The sequence below is a fragment of the Hylobates moloch genome, unplaced genomic scaffold (genome assembly GCF_009828535.3).
Source record: "Hylobates moloch isolate HMO894 unplaced genomic scaffold, HMol_V3 SCAFFOLD_4, whole genome shotgun sequence".
Taxonomy (NCBI): domain Eukaryota; kingdom Metazoa; phylum Chordata; class Mammalia; order Primates; family Hylobatidae; genus Hylobates; species Hylobates moloch.
In genome coordinates, this window is record NW_026652279.1 from 174,333,704 (window position 1) to 174,349,090 (window position 15,387).

The 15,387-nt window shown below is 53.1% G+C and overlaps 1 protein-coding gene across 4 annotated transcripts in view; it reads left to right on the forward strand.

Moving 5' to 3' along the window:
- Nucleotides 1-15,387, forward strand: part of TFDP1 (transcription factor Dp-1) — a 51,823-nt gene that overhangs the window by 539 nt on the left and 35,897 nt on the right. The window contains exons 1-2 of one of the 4 annotated variants that reach the window (XM_032151418.2): nt 24-157; nt 497-572. In XM_032151418.2, the coding sequence (XP_032007309.1) occupies nt 561-572 (12 nt within the window). In that variant the 5' untranslated portion in view covers nt 24-157; nt 497-560. The other 3 variants (XM_058438124.1, XM_032151417.2, XM_032151419.2) reach the window with 3 other exon arrangements.

A 15,387-nucleotide genomic window follows, 5' to 3' on the forward strand; every position in this document is an offset into this window, starting at 1 on the left:
TCGTGCGGAGGCGGCCCGAGGCCTAGTGACAGGCGCGCGGCGCGGACCCCGGAAGCCCACCTGTCAGAGTTACCGGTCAGCCGGGCGGGCGCCGCCGGGGTCTGGGGTGGACGCCGCGAGCCTGCACGTTGCGCCGGGACCCCGGGGCTGCGCCCAGGTGGGTGGTGGGGCCCCCCCTGCAGCGGCGGGAGGGAGGCGCTGCGCCCTGGCTGCCGGGGCTCGGCCCCACCCTCGGCCGCTGGGCGGGCCGTCGGGGACCTGGGGGTCGTGGTGGTGACCCTGCGGGCCCGCGGGCCACTTTTCCGCAGGGGGCATTTCCGTCTGGTGAGGCGACTTAAAATCCTGAGTGTGGGAGTCGGTTTGGCCAGCTCCGCTCTCAGGATGGAGGGTGCCTTTGGGAAGGAAGGTCCACGTTTCCTTTGAGATGTGTTATTTTTTAAACTTCTTTTTTCATTCTTACTTATTTCTTGTTTTTCCTTACTTTTGTTTTTACCAGAAAAATCATTTTTCTTCTCTGGGAAGGCGAACATTTGTAGCATTGATTTCCCGGATCTGGTAACATGGCAAAAGATGTAAGTACGTTTGCTTCATGCTGCACACGAATGTTTGCCTCGCACTAAATTCTTTGTAGTTCTCTGCCTTTATTTCAGAATGACAACACATAAGCTACAGTAGTGTTTACTTTCAGACTTTTAAAGCGTCTGAAGCGGGATGAAGGTGAAAGATGGAAGGATCTGATCTCTGATGCTGCGCTCACCACCCGCAAATTGTGGCCTTGGATACCACACTGTGCAGTTGGGTGGTGATGGGTGGTGCCTTCTGACTTTTTCCTTATCTTTACCGACTGTGTTAATTGATAATTTTAAATAAACGCCTTAATTAAATTGAGGTGGAGGGTGTTGCAGCACCGCAGCGAATCCTGCATTTCTTGGGGGGGCTTCCACATGAGACGCTGGACGGGGGCCAGGCTCAGGGCTCAGGCTGTAGCCACCTGCTGGCACCTGTCTTCCTACAGAGGAAGTTAATTCCACTTGGGTGGACTAAGAGCTAAGCACTTGTTTTGGCCACTTTTTTTTCTCAGAAGGATGAGATTTCGTGATTTGTGAAATCTGGTAAAAAATGCTTAGCCTGCTTTGTAGTTGTCATGAAACTATAGAATATTTTGAAAAATTTTTAAACTTGTGTGGGGAAAGAGGCTTTTAAGGCCAGAAATTTAGTGTATTTTATTGGTGTGCGGTTCTTTACAGTGCAGCGTGCTTGGTAATGTTAGTCACTGAAACACCAGCTGGATTCTTTAGTGTTTCCCACCGCGCATCGCTCCGTAACTGAGTGAAAGGGGCTGTTGATGTGTTTACCTACTTACTGCAGAGTTGGAAACAGGCGGCACATGCTGCCTCTGCCTGAGGTACATCTGTAGCGAAAATGCATCCAGAGTGTGGAGCCCTCTCCATTAGCACAGAGGTTTCAGTGGTCCCTGCGAGGCCTTTTGGGGTGTCTGCCTTCCCTGACCTGCGACCAGGCATGTCAGACGGCATCCCTGCCTTCAAGCACTGGGGTCTGCTTTAGAGAGGGCGTATGAGCACCCAGGTGGACCCAGTGTGGGGTTTTTGAAGTCATATCTGGGTGTGCTGCAAGGCTACTTTTATCCTCTCCACCGTGCTTGTCCGTACTATGCCCTGACCTCGTGCGTGCATGCACTCAGAATGCCAGATGTGGGCATGTGCTCAGCGCGCAGCCATGTTCATTATGTCTCCTCACGGGGAGGAGCTGGGCCCAGGGCCTCGGTTAGAGCACGCTTCTGGTGTTGTGTGGTTTCCTGTGTGGTTTCCTCGATGGTTCTCAAACACGCTTTGATACATAATGGATGGTGTCTCCGGGGCCCTCTTTCATTCTCCCTTGATTTCATTGGCACTGTCTGTGAGCAGCATTCAGTGTGAGGCTGAGGGTAGGGGGCATACAGAAAGGTGGTCGGGCCCTGCAGGACCCTGAATGCTCCATCCAGTGTGGGCACCTGAGACGCAGCATTTGTCAGGGGCTGCATAGGCACAGGGGCTGGGGGTTCACCTTGCACTCAGGGATTGTGATCTGAGTTGGGGGTTGGCGCTGGGAGGAGAGTAGGATCCTACAGCTGGTGAGGCCTTCCCTGCTCAACGCCTGGGAGTGGTCTGGAGTGCTGGGTCTGGCTGGAAAGTGAGGTTGTGAACAAGTCAAGGAATTTGATGTTTTCGCTAGCTCTTTTTTTTTTTTTTTTTTTGAGACGGAGTCACGCTCTGTCTCCCAAGCTGGAGTGCAGTGGCACGATCTTGGCTCACTGCAACCTCTGCCTCCTGGGTTTAAGCAATCCTCCCGCCTCAGCCCCCCAAGAAGCTAGGATTACAGGTGTGTGCCAGCATGCCTGGCAAATTTTTTTGTATTTTTAGTAGAGATGGGGTTTCACCATGTTGGCCAGGCTGGTCTTGAGCTCCTAACCTCAATAATCCACCCGCCTTACAGCTGTGAGCCACCGCGCCCAGCCTAGCTAACTCTTTGAAGTAGAGGTGTGACATTTGAGTTTTGAAAAGATGATACGGGCAGCTTTTGCGGAAGGGAAGATCAATAACCAGTTAGGTGGTTTTTTTTGTTTTGTTTTGTTTTTTTGAGACGGAGTTTTGCTCTTGTTGCCCAGGCTAGAGTGCAATGGCATGACCTCGGCTCACTGTGACTTTGGCCTTCTGGGTTCAAGCAGTTCTCCTCAGCCTCCCAAATAGCTGGGATTACAGGCGCGCCACCACACCCAGCTAATTTTTTGTTAGTAGACATGGGGTTTCACCATGTTGGCCAGGCTTGTCTCGAACTCCTGACCTCAGGTGATCCACCTACTTCGGTCTCCCAAAGTACTGGGATTACAGGCATGAGCCACGGTGTCCAGCCCACCAGTTAGGTTTTCGAAAGCACTGGTACTGCAGTAAAACCACAGGCGTACGTCAAAAGCCCTTATGCTGGGGGAAAGCTGTGCCACTTGGGTTGAAGGAGGCAGGCCTCCAGCTTCTAAGAGCCCTGTAGAGGGCCATGAGGGGCCACAGGATGCAGGGAGCTGGAGCTAGGCCCTGGTAGTCAACATGGAGGAGGAGAAACAAGGCCACCCAGGACCTGAGGCTGGAAGGTTCTGGAGAGAACACAAGAGAAAAACAACTCCGGCGCTTCCAACCTCAAGTAGGGCACAGGGAGACAAGCAAGTGGGAAAAGGCCACAAATGGCTCCATGTGAGTGAGGGGCAGAAAGAAGAGGATGAGGTCAGTCCTCTGGGGGTGTCATCTTTGAACAGCAGTTGACAGGCCATGGGTGTGAAGGTCTACATGGCAAGGACTACACACGAGGGAGGAGAGAGGTACTCTGGGAAGTTTGCAGAGTGGGTAGGAAATGACTGCGGAGCAGTGAGGACAGTGATCAGTGATGGTGCAGTAGGTGGAGAGTGAGTGGTGGTGGACTCGATGGAGAGTGAGTGTGGTGGTGTTGGAGTGGGTGGAAAGTGAATGGTGATGGTGTTGTAGGTGGAGAGTGAGTGGTGATGGTGTTGTGAGTGGAGAGTGAGTGGTGATGGTATGTTGGGGGAGTGTGTGTGGTGGTGGAATGATGGAGAGTGAGTAGTGATGGTGTGAGTGGAGAGAGTGGTGATGATGGTAGGTTTGGGGAGAGTGAGTGGTGGTAGACTAGGGGAGAGTGAGTGGTGATGGTGTTGTGGGTGGAGAGTGAGTGATGGTAGTGTTGTGAGTGGAGAGTGAGTAGTGATGGTGTTGTGAGTGGAGAGTGAGTGGTGATGGTAGGTTGGGGGGTGTTGTGAGTGGAGAGTGAGTGGTGATGGTAGGTTGGGGGAGAGTGTGTGGTGGTGGTAGACTAGGGGAGAGTGAGTGATGGTAGTGTTGTGAGTGGAGAGTGAGTGGTGATGGTAGATTGGATGGAGAGTGAGTGGTGATGGTGGTGTAGGTGGAGAGTGGTGATGGTGGAGTTGGTAGAGAGTGAGTGTGGTGATGGTAGTGTTGTGGGTGGATAGTGAGTGGTGATGGTGGTAGACTGGAGGAGAGTGAGTGTGGTGATGGTGTTGTGGGTGGAGAGTGACTGGCGGTGCTGGAGTGGGTGATGTAGGGTCACAGGAGGAGGAAACAGCCTAGAAGGTGGCTGCCTTTGGTGTTCCTTGAGTGGGCCCAGCTGGAGAAATGATGAGAAGGATGAGGTTTCTGCTCTCTTGCTCAGGGACTTTTTATTTTATTTTACTTATTTGAATTGAAATGGTAAATTCAAATGGAATATTTCTCTTTATACTCTGTTAAGTGGGAGAATGTGGAGAACAGGAGTCAGCTGCCGTACAGCCACCTGGCTGGTGCCGGGAACTGAGCCCTGGTCTTGCCCGGCAGGAGCGCTGGCATAGCATGGGTCACTTACAGAAATTTATTATCAAGATTATGGGCTGCTCTTGGCAATTTGGGGAGGATTTCCTTGCTGTGGGGACTGTCTGTTTCCATGCCTGGCCCACCCTGTCTGTGATAGCCTCCGGCGCAGTCCTGTCTTAAGTTTGGAGACACCCTGGGAGGTCCGTACGGACTCTTTTGAGTTTCTGAACTGTCCTGGAAACATCTCAGGCCCTCCCCCTCAGGGCCTAGAGAGGCTGTCCTCTGGTTCCTGAGTGGGGTGGCTGTGACCCGCGGATCTGTGGGCTCCCATTGCAGGTACGGGTGGTGCTCGGACCCGTCCTCAGATTCAGTCTTGGAAGGTGCTTTGGCGCCTCCTGTAGAGTCGGACAGGCCCTTGTCACGAGTCAGTCCAGCTGCAGGGGCTCAAGTCGTTCTAGAGCTGGGCTGGCAGGGCCCTTGGGTGAGGGAGTGGGGCCTGGCACTGGCATCTCGGCCTGCGGCCAAGTTTCCTGCCTGCCCAGGCAGCATGACCCTTGGTGGGATCAGGCAGAGCTGTGCCTCTCCTCTCCCCACCTCGGAAGATCCTGTCGTCACACACGATTGTCCAGTGTCTTGAAGGTTTGTAACTGGGAAGGCGGGCAGATGATGAATTCATCAGACATTACAGGGATGCTTTTGCTGTGAGACATTGGGACGTAGCCTGTGTGGGGCTGTTTCTGGGGTCCTGTTTGCCCCTCCAAGCTCCTCCTGCCGTTGGTAAAGATGCAGGGAATCTGAACTTGCTCTTGGGCTGTGCGGGGACCTGGTCAGCTCCCTGTGCAGGGAACGTGGCTGTGGACGTCACTGCCTGGCATTCACGTGCCTTGGTTGTGAAAGCCGTTCTGTGGTGCCTGTTTGTGTCCTGTGAGTTTTTGGGGAAATCCTGAAAGTCAGAGCTGGGGACCAAAGAACTGTGTGCGCCTCACCATGGAGGCGCCTGAGTGATGCTGTCATGAGGCCCTGCTAATGCCAAGAGGGGACCAATGAGCTCCTCTAAGGGTCTGCCACCAGGTGTCCTTTTACAGACCTGGACGGTGAAGTTCAGGCCTGAAGAGGTGAACCTGATGCAGCAACAGACTGCTGTTTCCTTCAGTGCTTGAAGAAGTGAGTTCTGGGAACAGGATTCAGCGACTCAGGACTTTTGTCCTCATAAAGAAACAACTTCACAGTTGAGGTTAAGAAGTTGTCAGTTTAGCCCCCTCAGGTTTAAGTGTTGAAGAAATCTATGATGATGTGCTTGTTTTTACAACAGTCTTTTCATATTTCAGGATTTTTTTTTCTACATAGGATGAGGTTAGAGAAACTGAAGGAATATTAAAAATTAGAAAATTATAGGTTGGGCCAGGCGCAGTGGCTCACACCTGTAATCCCAGCACTTTGGGAGGCCGAGGCAGTTGGATCACAAGGTCAGAAGATTGAGACCATCCTGGCTAACAGGGTGAAACCCCATCTCCACTAAAAATACAAAAAATTAGCCGGGCGTCTGTAGTCCCAGCTACTGGGGAGGCTGAGGCAGGAGAATGGTGTGAACTCGGGAGGCGGAGTTTGCAGTGAGCCGAGATTGTGCCACTGCACTCCAGCCTGGGCGACAGAGCGAGACTCCGTCTCAAAAAAAAAAAAATTACAGGTTAATTAAAAGTTTTGCCCCTGCCGGGTGCGGTGGCTCATGCCTGTAATCCCGGAGGCCAAGGCGGGCGGATCACCTGAGGTCAGGAGTTCGAAACCAGTCTGGCCAACATGGCGAAACCCTGTCTCTACTAAACATACAAAAATTAGCCGGGCGTGGTGGCGGGCGCCTATAATCTCAGCTACTCGTGAAGCTGAGGAGGAGAATTGCTTAAACCCGGGAGGCGGAGGGTGCAGTGAGCCGAGATCACGCCATTGCACCCTAGCCTGGGTGACAAGAGCAAGACTTCGTCTCAAAAAAAAAAAAGAAAAAAGTTTTGCCCCTAAAAATGCTTTAAAAGAGGTATTATAGGAACATCTGATATAAAATTCAAAAAGTAAAAAAGGATTTCTTTTTTCTTACATAATCAGCTCTTTGTTAGCTCTTTACTTTTGGTATTTGGAAGCAATGTCTGGAGTTCACTGTGTAAGAATTGGAAACCTTACCTTTGGTGCACAGCTTGATTTGCAGTAGAACTGTTAGGTGCTCTTTAGGGGATGTTAAAAACTTTTCCTTCTTGGTGTTTACGTTAAAAAATATTTTGTTGTAGAACAATTAGAAAATCCAGATTTGCAGCTGATATTTAGCTTGACTTACAGTGTGGCTTTCTGCTGTTTGTCATAAGAGATTAGATTTGTCAAGTTTTGCCCAGAGAGGAGGCCTGGCAGCAGCAGGTGGCTTAGACTACCTGTGGGGATGGATCTGCGGGGGGAAGGGCGGGTGTCAGCGTTGGCTGAATTAGAGGACCCCTCATCCCCCCGGCATCTTCTTACTCAGATGACTCTGGTTGTTCGGGTACTGGCCATGTACTGCTGTCTGTATCTTTGTGCGTAGCCCAGGCCTGGAAAAGCGTCTGCCCTTTCTCCTGGCTGGCTGAGATTCCCGCAGCATCCCGACTCCGCTTCAGGGCTCCTGTGGGGACATGGACTATGGCTTTTAAGTTGTCGCGCAGTTCATGGGCGCTATTCACATGCGCTGCAGGTAATTTTGAGACTCAAGGATGAAGAGTTGTATCTGCCTCTTCCCGTTAGAGTCTTTTATGTGAATCCTGTTTGTTTGTTTGTTTGTTTGTTTGAGACAGTTCTGCTCTTGTTGCCCAGGCTGGAGTGCAATGGTGCGATCTTGGCTCACCGCAACCTCTGCCTCCTGGGTTCAAGCGATTCTCCGACCTCAGCCCCCCAAGTAACTGGGATTACAGGCATGCGCCACCATACCCTGCTAATTTTTTGTATTTTTAGTAGAGACGGGGTTCCTTCATGTTGGTCAGGCTGGTCTCGAACTCCTGACCTCAGGTGATCCGCCTACCTCGGCCTCCCAGAGTGCTGGGGTTACAGGCATGAGCCACCGCGCCCGGCTGTGAATCCTGTTTTCACATGGTCCAGTTTCTAAGGGATTCTGGTCTGATGAGTGAAACCCTTGTGTGTCCCCTGTGGCTTTGAGATACAGTATGTTTTAACACAGGTGCTTGCCCTGTGCACCCTGGTCTCCTGTTCAATAACATCGCGTCACTGGGGTCTGAGGAAAAGAGACAGTGTGATCCGCTCCAGTGGATGGGGAAGCAGGAGAGGGTCAGAAACCTGAATGGGTCAGCCCAGAATCCAGTATTGCCAACACGTCCCTGGCCCTCCCCTCCTGCCCAGGTGATAGGTGTGGCGTATGCTGGTCCTCAGCCCTGTCCAGGTGACAGGTGTGGTGTCTGTGGGTCCTCAGCCCTGCCCAGGTGACAGGTGTGGTGTGTGCTGGTCCTCAGCCCTGCGTGTGTGCTGGTCCTCAGCCCTGCCCAGGTGACAGGTGTGCTGTGTGCTGGTCCTCAGCCCTGCCCAGGTGACAGGTGTGGTGTGCGTGAGTCCTCAGCCCTGCCCAGGTGACAGGTGTCCTGTGTGCTGGTCCTCAGCCCTGCCCAGGTGACAGGTATGCTGTGTGCTGGTCCTCAGCCCTGTCCAGGTGACAGGTGTGGTGTACGCGGGTCCTCAGCCCTGCCCAGGTGACAGGTGTCCTGTGTGCTGGTCCTCAGCTGTGCCCAGGCTTGGGCTGTGGGTGCCGCCTGTTCACAGTGGACATGGAATCCTTGTGTTACTGAGTGACCTGCGTGTGCTGATTGCTGCACCAGCGGGCTTTTCTGTCACAGTTGCTTTTTAATTGTATCCATTAAGTAGACTTTCCACAAGAAAAGAATATGACTTACTAAAAAAAGTTCAAGTTCAAGTAATATTTCGTCTGATTATAAAAGTAATCTTAGTTGCAGAAAATTTGGAAAAATTCTAGGAAAGCAAAAAGAAGAAAATGAAGTCACATTCATATGTGAGCTGAATTGTTAGGGTTTCTTATCAAATGCCCGTTGGATTTCTATTTAGCCGTGTGTAATAAAGGCAGCTTTTCCAAGATGGGAATGTACTGTACCTTCTGTTTCTAATCTTTTCACCTCAGTATATTGTCAGTGTTTTCTCTGGTCAGTTTTTTTTTCTACCATGTTTTTAGCAGCTGTACGTTTTTGGTACGTTGTGGAGTCATAGATGGTCAGTTACTGAAAAAGTGGGTTAACGTGGGAAATAATTTAAAAAAAGATGCTGTACCTAAACACTTCATTTTACATTCAAACAGATGTGCATCTGGTCCCCAAATCTCTTGGCTCTGGACTGAACGCCCCTTCTTGGAGAGTGGGCCACCCCTTCGAGACACGCCCACCATACTGGGTTTTGATTTCTGTAGATTGAGTGAAGAACATAAAAGACATCTCAGGACACAGAGTGCAGCCTCCTGGGTTGTTTGCAGTTTTCCCAGGATGCTGATCACAGTGCCGCTGGTATAGAGGGGTGTCTGGAATGAGCAAGGCTGAGTCTGAGACACATGTGGATCTGTCCGAGAGAGTCCTGTCAGCCTGGTGCTTTACGGGAGAGGCGGCGGGGTTAGGAGTGCTCTTCCTGCTGTGTGGATGTGCCTCAGTAATTACCCACTCCCCTGTGGCTGGGGATTCTAGTGGTTTCCGGTTAAATCTTCCCAAATTTGCACAAATCCAGGATGAGTCTTAGGATGAACTGAAGGTGAAACTGCCTGTGTGCGTGCACGTCTGTGAGTGCAGACGCTGGTCTTTGAGACGTACTGTCAGGTCGCTTTCAGCACAGTGTAAGGTGTAGCCATCAGGCTTTTTGGCTGCTGTGTAGTCACTTACTTCCTCTCCTTGAAAGTATTAATGGCTCGGAGTAATTTGTTTGGGATTTATTTTAGACTCTACTATTTCTTTTGACTTTAAGAAAAATCAGGGCTTGAATGAAAATATCTCATGTCACCACTGTTGATAGAACCTGAATTGTGTTTTGCAGGGAACAGGATGAAGAGGGAGGTGACCGTGGTGGGAGTCAGCCTCTGACCTTGTTTTCGTGCCTGAGTTTGAGGTCATACCTCTCACCCAGTTATTGACTCCTGGAGGCCATTCCTGCTTTAGGGCATCCTTTGACTCCCGGAGTCGTTTTTAAGCTTAGAGGCCTTATCTGGAAGGATGCAGCATGGAGGACAGATGTCTGCCTGGGTGTCATCCCGGTAGCCCGAGTTGAGCTGGCTGTGGATGAGGGGTTCCCCTTGCTTCGGGAGACCCTGGGTGTCCCCTCCCCCAGCGTGGCCAGGTTGGGGAAGAGGAGTCACACTTTTGACAGCTCACGGGGTGTGCAGCCACAGAACTGGAAACCTGGTCTGTAGGTTCCATGTCTGGGAGCTCTTCAGGCCGGTGGTGGAGTCGGCTAGCCACGATGACTTTTGCCTGGACTTAACCTCTTTTTTCTCTAACAAATGGAAAAGCAGTTCCCATTGGTGTGGCCAGACCAAATCCTATTCTGGGGTGGAAGGGGATGAAGGTGGTCAGCGTGGGGTTGATCTTGATGCCGGTTCGTGTCCTCAGCATCTGTCCCCCATCCCAGGCTGTGGTTCCAGTGGCATTTATCACACGTGGACGCTGATCCTGGAAGCCCTGCTTCGTGTTTTTGGGCATTTGTTCCGTGGAGCCCTGTCTTTGCTCACTGTTGGGACAGAAAGGCTGCTGGTGAGGAGGATGTGCGTCCCCTCGCCCCAGCCTGTCCTGAGCTTGCCTCACTGTGCATCCTTGTGGGTGGGTGTCAAACCCTGCACCTGAGTCTGCTGCGGCTCTGGTGCCTGCCCAGCACCATTGTCAGGTTGGGTGTCCTGGGCCCTCTGGACACCCCCTGTCTGGCCAGGGCTGCTCCATTCTGACCCCAGGCCACCCTGGAGGAGGGTTTCTGAGAGTGCCGGTGGCTCACTCTGTCCTTGCGATGACTTGGTTTTTGTTAAAATGGAAATGTAAATTCTTTCTAAAAGGGAAAAGAGTATAATGTAAAAACTTTTCCAGAAGAGAAATTAGATTAACATATTGTTATTTTTAAAGTTAGCTGATATGATAGATAAATAGATGAATGGAGATGGTCTCTACCTCCCACAGGCTGGCGGTATACTCAGGCGAGGGCTGTGGGGCGGCTCTTCCCTGAGGCCCCAGGCCTGGACCCCGTCGCTGTGTCTGGCAGCATGTGCTGCATTTCCCTCGGGAGCGTTTTCCCACCGGGACCGTGTGACGTGTTGTGGAGGAAGCTGTGTGAGGCAGGGGTCCTGGGGGCCTGCACGGCTGGACCTTGCTAGCGCTGCCACCTCAGGTGGGGACTCCTGGCCTCTGTGTGCTCGCCTGTCCCATGTAGGTGGCCAGCCGCCCTCCCTACAGGGCAGTGAGGGAGAAAGGAGGGCGTCAGCTGCTTGCCCCATCCTGGCTGAACTTGGATGGATTCAAAAGAGTGAACATAAGGCTTTGACGAAATTAGGAGCACCTCATAGGCTTGGGTGCTGTGTAAGACCTCCTCCCAGCCACGAGGGGCTGATCTGATCAGAGCTGGAGGGACAGCCATTGCCATGTGCCCAGTGTGAGGGCTCTGAGCTCAGGAGCCAGCATCCAGACACGTTGGGGACTCTGCGGCCCCTGCCTCTGCCCCAGTGTTGCACAGAGGGGCCCTGGCTTGCCCTGGAAACTGTTTAGAATGATTGAGGGGATGGTGGGTGGCCAGAAACGGGAGAGGTGGAGTCTCCCAGGCAGCAGGCCTCCCCTGCGGGCTGCGGCTTCCAGGAGGGCTGTGGGTACGAGGTGTTCAAACACAGCAGTGACTTCATAAGAAAAGGGAGTGGAGCTGCCGACATTTCAGGTGAGTCGTCAAGAGTGCGGAATCCAACTGTGTTGGGAGCCACTTGCGGGTGCCTGGCCAAGTCCCCCACTGGTCCCTCTACTCCCCACCACCCCAGCCCTGGAAAACCGTGCCTGCCAGGTTCATACTGCACAACCCGGTGCAGCCCGCCTCGAAGACAGCGGGAGTCAGGATGCAAACACCTGTTTAACGGCTGTGGAACTGATGGATGGGTTTTCCAGGCAGTTTTGCATTTGTGCCTGTTGTAGACTAGAGCATCATTTGGTGTTTTTCTGCTGGAAAAGCAGGCTTTAGAGTGGTGGCTGAAAGTCTGATTATAGATTATATAGATTAGAGCAGCCTCTCCTGGGAGAGGGATGCTGGGTGCCTACCTTCCAGGTGTCCGCTTGTGAGTGGATGGGCCCCATCCTCTGTGCCTGCTGGGGCTTCAGAATCCACTGGTTTCCTGAAGGTTCTGGTGCCCCCGAAGCACAACCCCACCTCCCTAACCTGCCCTCCTGTGACTTGCATTGTATGTGAACTTACCTCCTCGCTCTTCAGCTTCCCCTGCCTGGTGGCTCCAGGCTGTCCCCTGAGGACCTGGGGTTCGTGTTGCCCTCCTGGGTGGAGTCTGCGTCCCCCTTTCCTGGTCATTTAGGTTGTGTGGGGCTGGGAGGAGGCGTTCTCTGCCCCTGCATGGCTTGCACTGTGGTTCTGTGGCCGCCGTCCCTCTGTCCGCTCGGGGTCGCCAGCTTCCTCTGACTCTTTTAGGGTGATGTTGGGCCCCATCCTTGCCTGCAGCTTGTCACCCCTGGGTGGATCTCGTTAGGTGTGCGTCTTTTCCCTTAGTTTAGAAAATGAAATCGACTTACTGCTTCGTTCAGTTATGAAAATGGAAAGTTTATTTAAAAACTTAGTGGTGCAGAAAGGTGTCAGAAAGTAAGCAGTCATCTGAAATGACAGTCACGGGGCTCTGTTGTTAAGGCTTTTTGGTGATTGTTTCTGGGGATGACCTGGATGTGTGTGTTTAAATACACATGTACAGTACGGAATTTTAAATAAATGAACTCACGTGTTTTGTTCACTGCTGTTTTTTACTCAACAGTTTGTCCTAGGTTTGTTTTTCACATCAGTAAATATAAGCAGAGATAATTCTAAAAAGTTTGTGAAACGTTTCAGACACACACAAAGGAGAGAGATTGTGCTGGTGCCTTGTCCCTGTCACGGACCTCGGTGACTCCCTGCCTGTCCAGGGTGATCATTAAGTAGTTATTAAACATTCTGACATATGTCTCTCAGAGATAGTCATTCACTCTTATTGTCACATAGGCAGCATTTAGATTTCTCAAGTTGTCTCAAATTTGGAAAGTTTATTTGCATTGGAGACTCGCCCCCTTTCCGCGGCTGCTGGAGTCTGGTCTCGCTGACGCGCCCTCACTTACGCCACCCTGTTGATACGCTGCCCTGGCTGAACGTTCATCCTTTGAAACCCTCAAAGGTGTTGGGTGTTGGGGCCTTTGGGAGTGACTAGGATTGAGTGAGGGCACATGGGTGTAGCCCCCGCTGCCCCGTTGGATCAGTGTCCTTATAGCCAGTCCCCAGGGCGAGCCTGCCCTTTTCCCACCTTGTGAGACCCAAGGAGGAGGTAGTAGGTGCAGCCTGGAAGCTGGCTGTGCCCTGACCTCCCGCTTCCACCTCCAGGACCGTGAGAGAGAATCCTTGCACTTAGGGCTCCAGGACCACGAGAGAGAACCCGGGACCATGAGAGAGAACCCGGGACCGTGAGAGAGAACCCGGGACCGTGAGAGAGACCGTGAGAGAGAACCCGGGACCGTGAGAGAGAACCCGGGACCGTGCGAGAGAACCCTTGCACTTAGGGCTCCAGGACCATGAGACACAACCCTCCCATGTAGGGCTCCAAGACCGCGAGAGAGAACCCAGAACCATGAGAGAGAATCCTTGTACATAGGGCTCCAGGACTGTGAAAGAGAATCCTCACGTAGGGCTCCAGGACCATGAGAGAGAACTCAGGACTGCAAGAGAGAACCCAGGACCCAGGACCATGAGAGAGAATCCTCGCACGTGGGGCTCCAGGACCATGAGAGAACCCTCCTGCTCTTCCCAGTTGATGCTTTTGCTCACTCAGAGCGTGTTCATGAGATGAGCCTTTGTGCTGTCCCGGATCTTCTCCAGATGCGAGGTTCTTTTCTGCTGCATCCCTCCTCTGTGGTGGCACCATCTCTTCTTCCCCGAGGTGGGGAGGTGTTGGCCTCTGTAGCTGAGAAGGGCTGGGCCTGGCGGTCACCCAGCATCTCCTGCCTGGCCTTAGCAACTTGAACCAGCAGCGTCTGTTGCCTCTTAGTGCCTGCTAGGAGCCCCGGTCCCCATCCAGCCTGTCCCAGGCGACCCTGGCCTGTGGTGCCCTGAGTTGGTCCGGGCAGGACCACTTTCAAATTAACTCGCCCGGCTGCTGGTGGGATCCCACTCCTTGTGGACTGCTAGTGGGATCCTGCTCCTTGTGGGCTGTTGGTGGGGTGTGTTCTTGCACTTTGCCGTGTGGGCCCCTGCGTAGGGCAGCTCGCTGGTGGCTTCCTCAGGGTGAGCCAGCAAGGTCAGAGTCGGTCTCTTGAGGCCACCCTCACCCTCACCAGGCTCTGGTGCTTGGTGGGAGCAGGGCAGCCCATGAGGGGGCCCCTGCAGGGCCAGGGTACTGGAAGGGGTGGCTGGGGCCGCTGGAGGTCGTCCCTGAGCTCTGGGGTTGTGTTTGTTCCCAGGTGTGCTCTCCAGGGTCCAGGAGGGCTCCTGGGAGCTCCAGGCTGGGGTCCCAGGCCCAGCCCCAGAGGAAGGGCCTGTGGCCAGGTGGGTGGAAGGTGCCGGCTATTTGTGGTGGTCAACCCAACAGCCAAAAGGGAGGAGCAGAGAGAGTTGAGGGAGGAGCGGACAGAGTTACCCGCAGGAGCCAATGGGGGAGCGGACGGAGTTACCTGCAGGAGTCGAGGGAGGAGCAGACAGAGTTCTCTGCAGGAGTCAAGGGAGGAGCAGATGGAGAGAGTTCTCCGCAGGATTCGAGGGAGGAGTGGACGGAGTTACCTGCAGGAATCAAGCGGGGAGCGGACGGAGTTCTCCACACAAGTCAAAGGAGGAGTGGAGAGAGTTCTGTGCAGGAGTCCCATGCTGGGGCCAGGAGGGCCCTGGTAGCAGGCGGGGCCCATCCCAGCTGCTGTTTATAGAGTGGCCTCTTCCCCAGGTCTCTTCATTCATTATGCAGTTTAATGTGCAGTGCAAGTGTTTTTTGCCCTGGGGTCTGGCGCAGGCCACTCCAGTCCTCAGGGGGATCCCTCAGTGCAGCTGGGTCACTTTCTTCTCAGCTCTGCTTACTTTTGAAATTAAGATTGTTCCTTGACACTTTTGTGGCTGTTGCGTAGGCAGAGTTGAGTGGCTGTGACAGAGACTGGATGACCCTCAATCCTGAATCATTTGCAGGGTCCCCCCTGAGAAGTGTGTGGCCCTGGTGTCCCTCTCTCCAGCCCTCCCCTGGGCCTGGCTTGTGAACCTGTGATGTTGGGACTGCAGGGCCCCTGCTGGGCCGTTTTCTTACCAGGCAAAATTCCTGCTTCGCAGAGTTGATGCCAGGGGTGTCAAATCTTTTGTCTTCCCTGGGCCACATTGGAAGAAGAAGAATTGTCTTGGGCCACATAAAATAGAGTAACACTAACAATAGCTGAGCTAAAAAAAAAAAAAAAAATCTCATAAAATTTACAAATTTATGTTGGGCTGCATTCAAAGGTGTCCTGGGCCACATGGAGCCTGCAGGACACAGGTCGGATAAGCCTGGTTTACACTGTAGCGGGGAGCCGTTAGCAATGGAAATGGTAAATTGTTCAGTAGATTAGAAAGTGCAGAGAAGAGCAGGGCAGAGAGGGGTGAGACAGCGCGGCGTCCGGGTGTATGCCCCCCACCTGGCTGCCGTGTGTTGCTTGCTGACCCCCTCACGGGCCTTCGAGTGTAAGGGAGAGTCCTCTTCATGCCCTCGCACCCTCCTGGGTCTCTAGGGCTTGTGTGTCCCCAGGGGAGGAGCCCCCTGGACACACCCTGGCGGGTGCTGGCTGGCAAAGAGGGAGGC